The 14,171-nt window shown below is 41.8% G+C and overlaps 1 protein-coding gene across 1 annotated transcript in view; it reads right to left on the bottom strand.

Moving 5' to 3' along the window:
* RASGRP2 (RAS guanyl releasing protein 2) overlaps window positions 1–14,171 on the bottom strand; it is a 132,269-nt gene that overhangs the window by 15,953 nt on the left and 102,145 nt on the right. Inside the window, exons 12-13 of the mRNA XM_075281797.1 lie at window positions 4,773–4,888; window positions 1,826–1,967 (exon numbers count right to left, since the gene is read on the bottom strand). Coding sequence (XP_075137898.1) covers window positions 1,826–1,967; window positions 4,773–4,888 — 258 coding nt within the window. The remainder of the gene's footprint in view (window positions 1–1,825; window positions 1,968–4,772; window positions 4,889–14,171) is intronic.

The following is a 14,171-nucleotide window of genomic DNA, read 5'->3' as shown; positions in this document are numbered from 1 at the left end:
ATAGTTAGACATAGATCACTTTTACTTTAGATAACTAGTTCTGTGAAAAGAAAATGTTCGTTGTTGTACCGTGTTAGCCAGTGGGTTGGAAATATAAAAAAAAACACGAAAACTTGGTAATCTTCAGTAGTTGATACCTTTTTAATGGCTAACTCATAATGATGACAAATGGCTAACGTTTCGAAGCGCAAGGCTCCTTTGTCAAAGCAAATTTAAAAACATTTTTGAAGGATGCATATATATATATATATATATATATATATATATATATATATATATATATATACACAGAGCAGGCACAAAGGGTGTTAGATTTCAGGAGGAGGGGGGGGTTGTTAGTAGTTGGTGAGACAATGTAAGCAATTGGTGGAGACATTTGGTCGAGACAATGTGGTAATTGGTGGAGACAATATAAACACTTACAGGTCCTTGTCAGATCACACACTACTGTAAAAAGACATGAACCCCTGTGATGCATTAATCCCACACTCTAGTGTCTGAAACAATGTCATGAATTTATATTCATGTATGCGTCTTTCTCTCTTAGATCTGAAATTCCCTCTCAAAATTAGAATTTTCATGTCATTGGTAATGTTGTGGTCCCCCCTGCAAAAATGTTTTGACACGGGAAGGTCAGATCTTTGTTCTTTAATAGTATGGCGATGTGAGTTCATGCGCAGTCTAAGTTGCTGTCCGGTCTCTCCAACATACAGATTATCAGTGGAGCATTTGGTACACATAATTAAATACACTACATTGGATGTGCTGCAGGTGCTGTCATCATTATGAGTTAGCCATTAAAAAGGTATCAACTACTGAAGATTACCAAGTTTTCGTGTTTTTTTTTATAGTTCTGTGAATACATATACACATGTAGCAGAGTTGAAATGGTGTTGGGCACTTTCCAACCAATATTGAGAGACCAGGATTATTGTTCGTATATGAAAAAGTTATTCAATTGCCAAATATACTTTCTGTATCAATTCCTCACAGTTTTCTAGATCTCTGCTTGCAGTCATCCATTCTGCTTACTCTCATTGGATAAAAATCAGTCTATGGTCATGTGATATACAGTCCATGGTCATGTGATATACAGTCCATGGTCATGTGATATACAGTCCATGGTCATGTGATGGACACACAGGTACACAGCTTGTTATAGTCAGACATCTGTATGGTAATGAACTGAGTACCTGTGTGCTCATCATATGAATATGGACTATATACTGTATCATATGAATATGGACTATACATCACATGACCATGGACAGTATATAACATGACCGTGGTCAGAATTTTATCCACTGGGAGTAAGTAAAATGAATGACAGCGAGCAAAGATCTCGAAAACTGTGAAAAATTGATACAGAAAGTATACTGGAAAATTTTTAAAACTTTTCTTTATACAAACAATAACCTTTTTCTCTCAACATTGGTCTGAGAGTGGCCATTCTCTTTAATCCGAATTTCTGCAACTGGTTATCACAGAAGACAACAAAAACCAATAAAAAAAATAATTGAAAAAAAGTTTTTCCTATTATACTTTTCATTGGTTTCTGTTGTCTTCTGTGATAAGATATCACGCTGCAGCAGTTTGGGTTAACTCTGCCACATCTGTAAATTTGAGTCCTACAGAGCTGTAGTATCTTTCTAGTTCTCATAATCGGACCTGACACTTGAATACACTGACATCGTATGAAAGAAAAGGAGTGCATTATAAAAGGTTCTCTAGATGAAAACTTATAGTTTCACATACAGGGGGTTTCTAAGTGAGTTGTCATTACATTATCGTTCTCGCTGACATATCTTACACCAGAGACACACACCAGATTTCCGCAGTGCTGACATGACACAGGCCGAAGGAATGTCCTCTCACAGAAATTATGGATAAATCCCATTTTACAATCCAACACTGAGCTGGCTTTCATGAAATATGAAGTCATCTCCTGTTTACTGATTTTTCCATCCCTGCACACAAGGACACAAAAGATAAAGCATTATTGTACAATGGAAGCTGAGGCCTGCACAGAAGTTTTACATTTATCTAAATATATGAGAATACAAAGCAAAGCAGCAAAACACAACAGTCTACAGAATTTGGGTAAAAATAAACGCTCAGCGCTACACTTACTAGCAGAACCACACATCTTATTTCACAGAAACACATTTGTTAAGGGCACAGAAAAAGCCTGTAATGTCACTATCTGAGCTGAGATGAAAAGGGACAACAAAATCTAGATGTTAATATAAACTAATATACTAATGGCATCAGAAGAGAGAAACACATTGTTTATAGAAATATCAATGTATAAGACGATATGTTAATTGCTAAGGCTGGGTTCACACTAGTGCTTGGTCTCCGCTGGGGGTTTCCTTCCCTCTTTCCACTTGAAAAATGCAAAAAAAAAAATTTGTTTCCGCATTTTTCAGGCAGAAACAGGGTGAAAGCCTGGCGGACCCTATTATAGTCCATGAGGTTTGTGGGTTTCCACAGCTAACCTCTTTTTAAGCGGATTAGGATTCAGTTCTTCAGATCCCCAAGCAACTCTGAAGAACAGAATGCTGAATGCTAGTGTGAACCTGGCTTAAGAAAGTTTGCACGATAAGAGATAAATGATAGATAATAATAATAATAACAATAATAAAAAATAATGTTATTTATATAGCGCCAACATATTCCGCAGCGCTGTACAATTTGTAGGGTTCAAATACAGACAGATACATTACAAAAAAAGTCATTTCACACAATGGGACTGAGGCCCTGCTCGCAAGAGCTTACAATCTATGAGGTAGAGGGGGTGACACAAGAGGTAGCAGGGGCGGCATTGCTTATACAGAGGTCGGACAATGTTGTAATAGAGATTACTGGTCATTACACAAACATAAAACTTTATGAGCCGTCACTAGTCGTGTCCTTTAACATGTGGATGGAGCTTGGACCTATAAAGTTAGCCTGAGATGGCATCATATCATGTGGGGTAATGTGGGAGAACAGAGGAGGGTTAAATTTGGGGGATTCTAATTATAGTATGGAAGGGTTTACATTAGAAATTGTGATAGGCCTGTCTGAAAACATGTGTCTTTAGTTTGCGTTTGAAGCTGTAGAAATTGGGAGTTCATCTGATTGTCCGGGATAGAGCATTCCAGAGAAGTGGTGCAACTCGGGAGAAGTCTTGTATATGAGCATGGGAGGTTCTGATAACAGAGGATGTAAGTGTTAGGTCATAGAGTGAACGGACAGTGCGGGTTGGGCGGTAGACAGAGATGAAGGAGGAAATGTAGGGAGGTGCAACATCGTGGAGAGCCTTGCGGATGATGGGTCTGAGTCAAACATAACCCTGAGGCAGCGGGCCTGCTGCCTAGGAGTTTTATTAAGTCCTGAGACTGCAATGGATATATCAGGCACAGATCTAGATCTGATAATTAGATAGATAGATAGATAGATAGATAGATAGATAGATAGAATATGGTACCAATCCTTTAAATGGTCGCCAAAACTCAGTATATCAACCCACCCCAAAGATTGATTTAGATGACCCTATCGTATCTAACAGTGTTTTTCACTAGTGAATCTATACCTCCATTGCGGACATATCACTGTTTTTTGTCAATATGCAAATTTGGAAGCCCTTTGGAAGCCCTTAACCCCTATTGCTATTGCTCTATAGAGGTAAGTAGCAACTATGCTCATTTGTATATTGACAAAAACAGTGACATCTTGAGAACGATGGCAGTAAGGGAAAAAAGTCATTTGATTCAGGTGACTCTACCCTATCTGCGGGGCTGGGCTGATTTGCTGGATTCTGATGAACAACTCGCTTTAAGGTATGAAGGTAGTATTTGAAAATGAAATCTGAAAAAGGACGAGACGTGCCACTTTGTGAAGGGCAGGGCTTAAACGTGACAAATAAACAGTAACATTAACTATATGTTGTGCTATCATTCAGATTGTACTGGAATTCACATTTGACTCAAGTACAAGGATGATTGATACTAAACAGCCTATGGCTGAGGCCACGCATATTGTTATGTTAGCTGCGCATTTTTTGTACATCATTACAGTGATAAACAACTTACCTTTGTTAAGTACTGTAGGTCATATTTGTAAACAAACAACATTGAAGTCTTATGCAAATTAAGCAGTTGATGAACTGGGGGCGGGTTACATGCCCGTGGCCACAAGAAAAATGGTCACTTACACAGAAAGTAAGCGGCCATTTTCTTGTGGCCTGTGGGCATGCGCAGTCGGCTATGCCCGAGGCCTAGAAGTTTGACCACCAGCGCCGGAAGAAGATGCGTGAAGAGGCCGTTCCTGAAGAAGATGGAGGCAGCGCTGGAGAGTTCTCTCGCAGCATTGGGGATGCCCCCAGTGCTGTTTGAGTGCTGGGGCCCGCCCCTACTGCTGCGAGAGAACTCATTTGCATACCGCCGAAAACCAGGATTTATACCGAACTGCGGCATGGAGAAGACAACTAAAGGTAGGAGAAGAATAGCCTGTCTTAAGGCTATTCCTAAGTATTAGTCACAAAAAATTGTGTTTTAATGATAGGATCCCTTTAAGCTAGTGCTTCTATTTGGACCTTTTAACCAAGTAATATAGGCTAAGTAAAGCATGACATGTATTACATTAGCCCTTTTACAGCTGTACATCATTATCCTGCATCTACATTCCAACTCTCCAACACAGGTCACCTTTTCCATAGACTGGTCTTGTTTAGATTTGTTTTACTTCTCCAACCATTTTTCTTCCATAGAAAAAATGAATTCACTTACTGATTTTGGTCTATCTCATCAAAGGCACATAGGTAAGGAAAGTTGCTCCGAACACTGCAGAACTCTTCTTGAGAGATGTGCCCATCACCATCTTCATCAAAGAGTCGAAATACAGACTGTGGGAAGAAGATAAGTAGTTTTGAAGGTCATAGGAAATCATGTAAAAAAAAAACTTTAAAAAAATACAGCTCTTTACAAGGTTACAGGATCCAAAACTGTGTTTTTATTTTTTTCTAGGTTTACCTTCTACATTGGCTGCCCTTAGGGCAGTACAGATGGTACTTTCGTCAGAGGCTTGATAGAAAACAAACAAACCAACAAACAAACCATTTCTGTTTGCTAGCAGTGCTTGCCTCAGACAGATTTATATTACTAGTATTAAAGGGATGTCTGGGAATTTCAGAACACAGGTAGGAGGATGCTGCAAAAGGTGCATCAGTTAAAAGGAAAAAAAAAATCATACTCATGGCATCCAGTGTCCACCACCGCTGTGCAGTCCAGCATGTGTTGTGCCTCCGTTGGTGGTAGTTCTGCATAACCCATGAATGATGACCTTACCGATTCCTTTCCAATAGCCGCTGATAGACCTTAATGGTCATGTGCAGCACAGGACTGTCGCTGACAAAGGCGTGGTGTGTGCTGGACGAGACTCCTCCCTCCTGAATTTCCTGGAAACCCACTTTAAGGCTGAGGCCCCACATTACGGAAATTCAGCTGTTTTTGTTGCAGTTTATGTTGCGGTGTTTTGAGCCAAAGCTAAGAATGGCTACAAAAGGAATGGGAAATATACAAGAAGCTCTTTTACTTCTTCATTCTGTTCAATCCACTCTTGGCTTTACCTCAAAAATCCACAACAAAACCTGCAACAAAAAAACGCTGCATTTTCGCAACGTGGGGCCTCAGCCTGAGGCTTATTCACACGTCCATTTTGAGAACTCATTATATCCAATGTGTCCATTTACCTGTCTGTTATTTCACGATCTGTTTTTCATGTCCGTCAAAAAAATGACATGCACTACAGTTCCATTTATATGGGGGAATGGGACCCTTGTTCTTGTGATTGGTCAGACCTCTACTTACTCAACAAGTTATCCCGTATCCCGGTTAACTTTTTCTAACCAAAATAACCCTTAAAAATCAATAGCGAAAAAAAATAAATTTCAGTGAGTTCCTTCTCACACCAGCAGACAACCAACATTCTATAATTTGTACATGGTGGCATTTGATGCCTTGAAAAAAAAAAATAATAATAATTGCTGCTTTAAAGAAAAGAAAAACAAACAAACATATTTTTCAGCATCTATTTAACATAAATAAAAATATTCTTTAACCCTTTAAATAATCCAAGGTGCGCATTAACCAGTTTACTGACCTAGAACAAAACAAATAATATGAACCACATTACTGTCAAATCACTACATTTTATATTTATTACTAACACTTAGGGCTGGACAATTTTGCCTAAAAACAAAATCTATATTTTTCCAAGCTCATGGGCAATTATTGATCTTAATCTCAATTCTTTTGTCTTTGCTTAAAGAACTTTAAAAAAAAAGTTCAGCGAGCTGACACAGTGAGAAAGACTCAGATGTGCTTGATGCTAGATTCTTTATCCTGCCATCCAACTATTGACTATCATGAAGAAAAAGTTGAACACAGCTTGCAGTGGGAGGAGAAAGTCTGTAAGGCCGGGGCCCCACGGGACGTAAACGCCGCGATTTGCCCGCAGCGGAGACGCTGCGGGAAAAATCTCTCCGTTGTGCGGTGCAGGCAAAGTGGATGGGATTCATGCGAATTCCATCCCCACTTTGCGGAAAAGATCACAGCGCGGACATGCTGTGATTTGCAAAGCCGTTGCGGCTTTGCAAATCGCCGCATGTCAATTATATCTACGGAAACGCCGGTGGTTTTCCCGTAGAATTAATGTTAAGAGAAAGTCCGCAGAGGAAAACTCTGTGAACTTTCTCTTAAAAGCGCTGCGGAAAGAACCGCAATGCATTCACACAGCGATTGTTCCCGCAGCGCTTTAGTGCTGCGGATACGGCCCATGGGGCCTTAGCCTAAAGGATGATCAGACTCTGGGGCAGAGCTAACATTCTCATTGAAATCACAATTGTGCTTCTAAGAAATACTTACCCAGCCCTACGGACATCAATAAAGATTCAGTCCCTAATATCCTGGACCTACATTGTGTATTGTTTTATACAATTGCCCATGCAGTATTTTCTATAATAAGCTGCACTCTGGCTGTACGTATAGACTCCAAAGCCTGTGAATACAGTAAGCCTGAGCAGTATACAATTTCAGATTAAATAAGGTAACATTAATAGTAAGTAAAAATGTGAAAATTACTTGGACAGGACAAAACTGCATTACCTTGCAACTTTGTTACAAAGTAGATAGCAGTCAGGAAGACAGCCCAAGGAAATGAATGAAAAGGCCCCTTGATCCTAAGAATTGGCCATCAATATTCTGACCCTGGAAAACCCTTTTAAAATACCTAATAAAACGTGCACCTACTTTTATATCACTAAATAATTGCTGTAGAGAAACAAAACAGTATCACTATACAGTATCATGGAAAATCACATCAATACTAACAAATATAATAACATCTATAAAATAAACATCTATACCACAGGACAGTCTTATAAAGAAAAGAGGATAAAGTGACAGTAAGTTTTATACTTTTGTAAAGCACTTTATTGCATATTTGCAGTGTTTTATATCGAGGACTGTAACATTTCCATGGTTGTTCCATTACTCCATTCTTGTGGTTGCAATTTAGTTACTATTCAGTAGACAAATGTCTTTTTTTGCTTTCACCAGCTCCAGTAACTCCAACTCTTTGTACCCTACAATAGGCGCCTCTCTACCAATTTCAGCTCCATTACAGTCAGTGATGTTAGTTTCAGCACCTAATACTCTAATTAGGCTTTCTACTGTCAGGTGGGCGGTCCCAGATTATCTGCTCACCCTAAGACCACCCACCTGACAGTAGAGAGCCTAATTAAGATATTGGGTGCTGAAACAAACTGCACCAATTGTTTAGGAATAGAGATGAGCGAACAGTGTTCTATCGAACTCATGTTCGATCGGATATTAGGCTGTTCGGCATGTTCGAATCGAATCGAACACCGCGAGGTAAAGTGCGCCATTACTCGATTCCCCTCCCACCTTCCCTGGCGCCTTTTTTGCTCCAATAACAGCACAGGGTAGGTGGGACAGGAACTACGACACCGGTGACGTTGAAAAACGTAGGCAAAACCCATTGGCTGCCGAAAACATGTGACCTCTAATTTAAAAGAACAGCGCCGCCCAGCTTCGCGTCATTCTGAGCTTGCAATTCACCGAGGACGGAGGTTTCCGTCCAGTTAGCTAGGGGTTAGATTCTGGGTAGGCAGGGACAGGCTAGGATAGGAAGGAGAAGACAACCAACAGCTCTTATAAGAGCTAAATTCCAGGGAGAAGCTTGTCAGTGTAACGTGGCACTGACGGGCTCAATCGCCGCAACCCAGCTTTCCCAGGATCCTGAATGGAATACACTGTCAGTGTATTCCCGTATACCCGATATATACCCCTGATACCCGTTCCAACGGTGTGCCCCCCCACCTTCACCCCAGAAATACCCTGCAAGTCCCCTAGCAATAGAATTGGGGCTATATACACCCACTATTTTTGCTACTGCCATATAGTGCCATTGTCTCACTGGGAATTCAAAGAATATATTGGGCTTACATATAACTTCAATTCCAGGGAGAAGCTTGTCAGTGTAACGTGGCACTGACGGGCTCAATCGCCGCAACCCAGCTTTCCCAGGATCCTGAATGGAACACACTGACAGTGTATTCCCGTATACCCCATATATACACCCCAAATCCCCGTTCCAACGGTGTGCCCCCCCACCTTCACCTCAGAAATACCCTGCAAGTCCCCTAGCAATAGAATTGGGGCTATATACACCCACAATTTTTGCTACTGGTATATAGTGCCATTGTCTGACTGGGAATTCAAAGAATATATTGGGGTGACGTGCACCCACAATTTTTGCTACTGCTATACAGTGCCATTGTCTCACTGGGAATTCAAAGAATATATGGGGGTTATGTGCACCCACAATTTTTAATACTGGTATACAGTGCCATTGTCTGACTGGGAATTCAAAGAATATATGGGGGTTATGTGCACCCACAATTTTTAATACTGCTATACAGTTCCTTTGTCTCACTGGGAATTCAAAGAATATATGGGGGTTATGTGCACCCACAATTTTTAATACTGGTATACAGTGCCATTGTCTGACTGGGAATTCAAAGAATATATTGGGGTTATGTGCACCCACAATTTTTACTACTGGTATATAGTGCCATTGTCTGACTGGGAATTCAAAGAATATATGGGGGTTATGTGCACCCACAATTTTTAATACTGCTATACAGTTCCTTTGTCTCACTGGGAATTCAAAGAATATATGGGGGTTATGTGCACCCACAATTTTTAATACTGGTATACAGTGCCATTGTCTGACTGGGAATTCAAAGAATATATGGGGGTTATGTGCACCCACAATTTTTAATACTGGTATACAGTGCCATTGTCTGACTGGGAATTCAAAGAATATATTGGGGTTATGTGCACCCACAATTTTTACTACTGGTATATAGTGCCATTGTCTGACTGGGAATTCAAAGAATATATGGGGGTTATGTGCACCCACAATTTTTAATACTGGTATACAGTGCCATTGTCTGACTGGGAATTCAAAGAATATATTGGGGTTACGTGCACCCACAATTTTTAATACTGCTATACAGTTCCTTTGTCTCACTGGGAATTCAAAGAATATATGGGGGTTATGTGCACCCACAATTTTTAATACTGGTATATAGTGCCATTGTCTGACTGGGAATTCAAAGAATATATTGGGGTTATGTGCACCCACAATTTTTACTACTGGTATATAGTGCCATTGTCTGACTGGGAATTCAAAGAATATATGGGGGTTATGTGCACCCACAATTTTTACTACTGGTATACAGTGCCATTGTCTGACTGGGAATTCAAAGAATATATTGGGGTGACGTGCACCCACAATTTTTGCTACTGCTATACAGTTCCATTGTCTCACTGGGAATTCAAAGAATATATGGGGGTTATGTGCACCCACAATTTTTAATACTGGTATACAGTGCCATTGTCTGACTGGGAATTCAAAGAATATATGGGGGTTATGTGCACCCACAATTTTTAATACTGGTATACAGTGCCATTGTCTGACTGGGAATTCAAAGAATATATTGGGGTTATGTGCACCCACAATTTTTACTACTGGTATACAGTGCCATTGTCTGACTGGGAATTCAAAGAATATATGGGGGTTACGTGCACCCACAATTTTTGCTACTGCTATACAGTTCCATTGTCTCACTGGGAATTCAAAGAATATATGGGGGTTATGTGCACCCACAATTTTTAATACTGGTATACAGTGCCATTGTCTGACTGGGAATTCAAAGAATATATGGGGGTTATGTGCACCCACAATTTTTAATACTGGTATACAGTGCCATTGTCTGACTGGGAATTCAAAGAATATATGGGGGTTATGTGCACCCACAATTTTTAATACTGGTATATAGTGCCATTGTCTGACTGGGAATTCAAAGAATATATGGGGGTTACGTGCACCCACAATTTTTGCTACTGCTATACAGTTCCATTGTCTCACTGGGAATTCAAAGAATATATGGGGGTTATGTGCACCCACAATTTTTAATACTGGTATACAGTGCCATTGTCTGACTGGGAATTCAAAGAATATATGGGGGTTATGTGCACCCACAATTTTTAATACTGGTATACAGTGCCATTGTCTGACTGGGAATTCAAAGAATATATGGGGGTTATGTGCACCCACAATTTTTAATACTGGTATACAGTGCCATTGTCTGACTGGGAATTCAAAGAATATATGGGGGTTATGTGCACCCACAATTTTTAATACTGCTATACAGTTCCTTTGTCTCACTGGGAATTCAAAGAATATATGGGGGTTATGTGCACCCACAATTTTTAATACTGGTATACAGTGCCATTGTCTGACTGGGAATTCAAAGAATATATGGGGGTTATGTGCACCCACAATTTTTAATACTGGTATACAGTGCCATTGTCTGACTGGGAATTCAAAGAATATATGGGGGTTACGTGCACCCACAATTTTTAATACTGCTATACAGTTCCTTTGTCTCACTGGGAATTCAAAGAATATATGGGGGTTATGTGCACCCACAATTTTTAATACTGGTATACAGTGCCATTGTCTGACTGGGAATTCAAAGAATATATGGGGGTTATGTGCACCCACAATTTTTAATACTGGTATACAGTGCCATTGTCTGACTGGGAATTCAAAGAATATATTGGGGTTATGTGCACCCACAATTTTTACTACTGGTATATAGTGCCATTGTCTGACTGGGAATTCAAAGAATATATGGGGGTTATGTGCACCCACAATTTTTAATACTGGTATACAGTGCCATTGTCTCACTGGGAATTCCACAAATAATTTGGGGATTCATTCACCCTACATCTCAGGCTCTTGCCATATTCACCCAGGTTGTCAGTGCTGCACCAGCTCGTTCCCAGACAGCTCGGCCCGAAAAACACGTTACCTATATAGAGGATTTGGACAATGAAGACAACATGTTCTAAATCTAATGTCTGCACCTTCTCCAGAATTAAAATAAAGGCAGCGTTTAACTTTCAAATAGCACTGCACAAAGGAAGAGCTTATCAGCTTGTCTCATGACATGCTACTGAAAAGTTTCATTTGTGTATCTTAATGTAAATATAGTTGTATAAGCTTTTTGGGTTTTAGGCACTGCCAAGTTATTTATTACCACCCGCTCCCTTATAATGATGATGACGCCAAAGTCACTGTGGGTGTTCAGAGCTCACAGCTTTGGGTGACATTTGTCTTGCTCTCTGTCGGTACCAGCTGTCTTTTTGGATACCGTAAAGTTATGTTGACTTTATTAACAGCTATAGAAGCTTTAGCCAGGTTGTGACGGTGTGTAACCCTAACAACACTAAGTGGGATACACATTAATAGTCAGTCTATGTACGCTAAACGTATCACTGAAGTAATTTTTTTTCCCTCTCCCCTAATATAAGAAAGGAACAGACATTAGACCTAGACCGGGGTTCGAGGCTTGAAAAAATCCAGTATTATTTGTTCTTCATGATGTGAAATATGTGTTGAAAAGCAACCCAAGATGAAGTCAGCCATGTGTGCCAGTGTGTTACTTGGCATGCCTTTGCTGGCCCCAACTGTAAGGGTCACTCTCCATTTCCTCCATTTTCCACTCCCCTTCACACCATTTGTGGTGAAGCAATGGGATGCACTGAAGTGCACCCTCTAGCCTCGTGTGGGATAGGGACATCAGATGCCACTCCAACCCCCTCGTCTTCCTCCGCCAGCCAACGGTGCGAAGATGAGAGGAGTGTGCTCTGAATGTTTTCTGCCTAGCAGAGGCTAGTTCTCACTTACGAAAATGGCCCCACTTTGACCTGTATATCAGGCACAATGGTGTAGGTTTCAAAGAAACATGGCACCAACAAGTTGGAAAACGTGGGCCATGCGTGGACCGTGTTTGAGTCTGGCAAGCTCCAGATCTGCTACCAGGTTCCAGCCATTATCACAGGCGCAAAAATGCCAGGCCCCAGGTGTAGCAGGGAAAAAAAAATGCCATCTCAGCCAGGATGGCATCCCTGACCTCGGAGGCACTGTGCTGTCTGTCCCCCAAGCTGATCAGTTTCAGCACGGCCTACTGACATCTCCCCATGCCAGTGTTACAGTGTTTTCCGCTAGTAGCTGGGGTGGAGGTTGCAGCTTCGTAGGGTTTCAGTCTACTCCTGCCATGAATTTTGGCCTGGGAGAGGAGATAGGCCACCCCAGTTTGCACCCGGGGAACAGACTCCACCACATTCACCCTGCCTGTCATTAAAGATAAGCACTGCAGCATCCCTGACCACAGGCGCTTGTCCATGTGTCGGTGGTCAAGTGGACCTTGCAGCAAAGCGCAGAGCTCTGGGCCCGACTGATGTTATGGGACACATGCAGGCGCAAGGCAGAGACAGCACACCAAGAGAAGTAGTAACGGCTAGGCCCAGCATAGGGAGGTGCCCCAGCTGCCATCTGCTGACGGAAGGCCTGGGTCTCCAGAAGCATAAACAAACACCAACATCTCCAGGGCCAGCAGTTTATCGATGAGGCTGTTACAGGCTTGGGCATGGGGGTGGGTTGTATTGTACTTCTGCCTGCAATGAAAAGCTTGGGAAATGTGGAGTGGCTGGGAAGAGGCGCATGATGGTGCAGGCCAAAAGGGCGCATGAGGGTGAACTCCCCAATGTGTCAGAGATAGGTGTGTAGGTGTCCTTGCATCATATACTTGCACCATATTTGGCTTTGGAAGTTAATTTTGTGCCAAAAAGTGGTTAAGACAGCGATCCCTCAGCTACTCCCGTTACACTGTCTATTGAAGTTACCATCTGTGGAAGTGGACCACCATTTCTAAGATCCCAAAGGAAGCAGGCAAGAGATGTGCAGTTCAGAAAAAAAGATGAGAAAATAAGTTTAGGCTGTAGAGCACAGAGGGATCGGAGAGGACAGAGCTGGTGTCGGCCAGGTATTCCCACAACATGCGCCTATACTTGTCCCTCCTGGTGACACTAGGCCCCTGAGTGGCAGTAATTTGTCCAGGGGGGCCATTAACGTGTTCCAGACCTAGGAATAAGTCTTCCAACAGGGTAGAGTTTTGCATGCCTTTGCTTCTACCCACTGTTTTTGCTGCTTAGCTTCCCTCCACATCTACTCTGCTTTCACCCCTAAACATCACCCCAGTTTATGCCTTTGCTTCTACCCAGGTTTTTGTTGATTTAGCTTCCCTCTACATCTACACTGCTTTAGCCCCTAGACATCACCCCTGTCCATGTGGGGTCGGTGGCCTCGTCATCCACCAACTCCTCTTCCAATTGCGCACTGCCCCCTTACTGCAAACCGCACATGACCACAGCTTGCCTTGATGGCAACTGTGTCTCATGATCCCCACTTAGGTCCAGACAAGTCGGTGGCGGGTCCAAAACCCCAAAATTGGAAGGAAATGGCAGATGCTGCAGTATTTCTAACACCTGTTCCTGGTGCTCGGGCCTGGTCTGTGTTGTACCCTGCACCCTGCTTAACGCATCTGCCATATCCGAAGTTGTGCTGAGCGCATGCTAATGTTTCGTGTCCAGTGCAATGGATGGGATGGGATTTCACATAAGTCTGCCACCCATGGCCACTCATGGTTGAGCAACTGAGGGAGTTGACTTTGACGAACCCGAGGGTTTTGG

Source organism: Leptodactylus fuscus, chromosome 7, assembly GCF_031893055.1.
Source record: "Leptodactylus fuscus isolate aLepFus1 chromosome 7, aLepFus1.hap2, whole genome shotgun sequence".
Classification (NCBI taxonomy): Eukaryota; Metazoa; Chordata; class Amphibia; order Anura; family Leptodactylidae; genus Leptodactylus; species Leptodactylus fuscus.
Note: the sequence above shows the minus strand (reverse complement) of the source record. Positions and strands in the feature narration are given on the sequence as shown.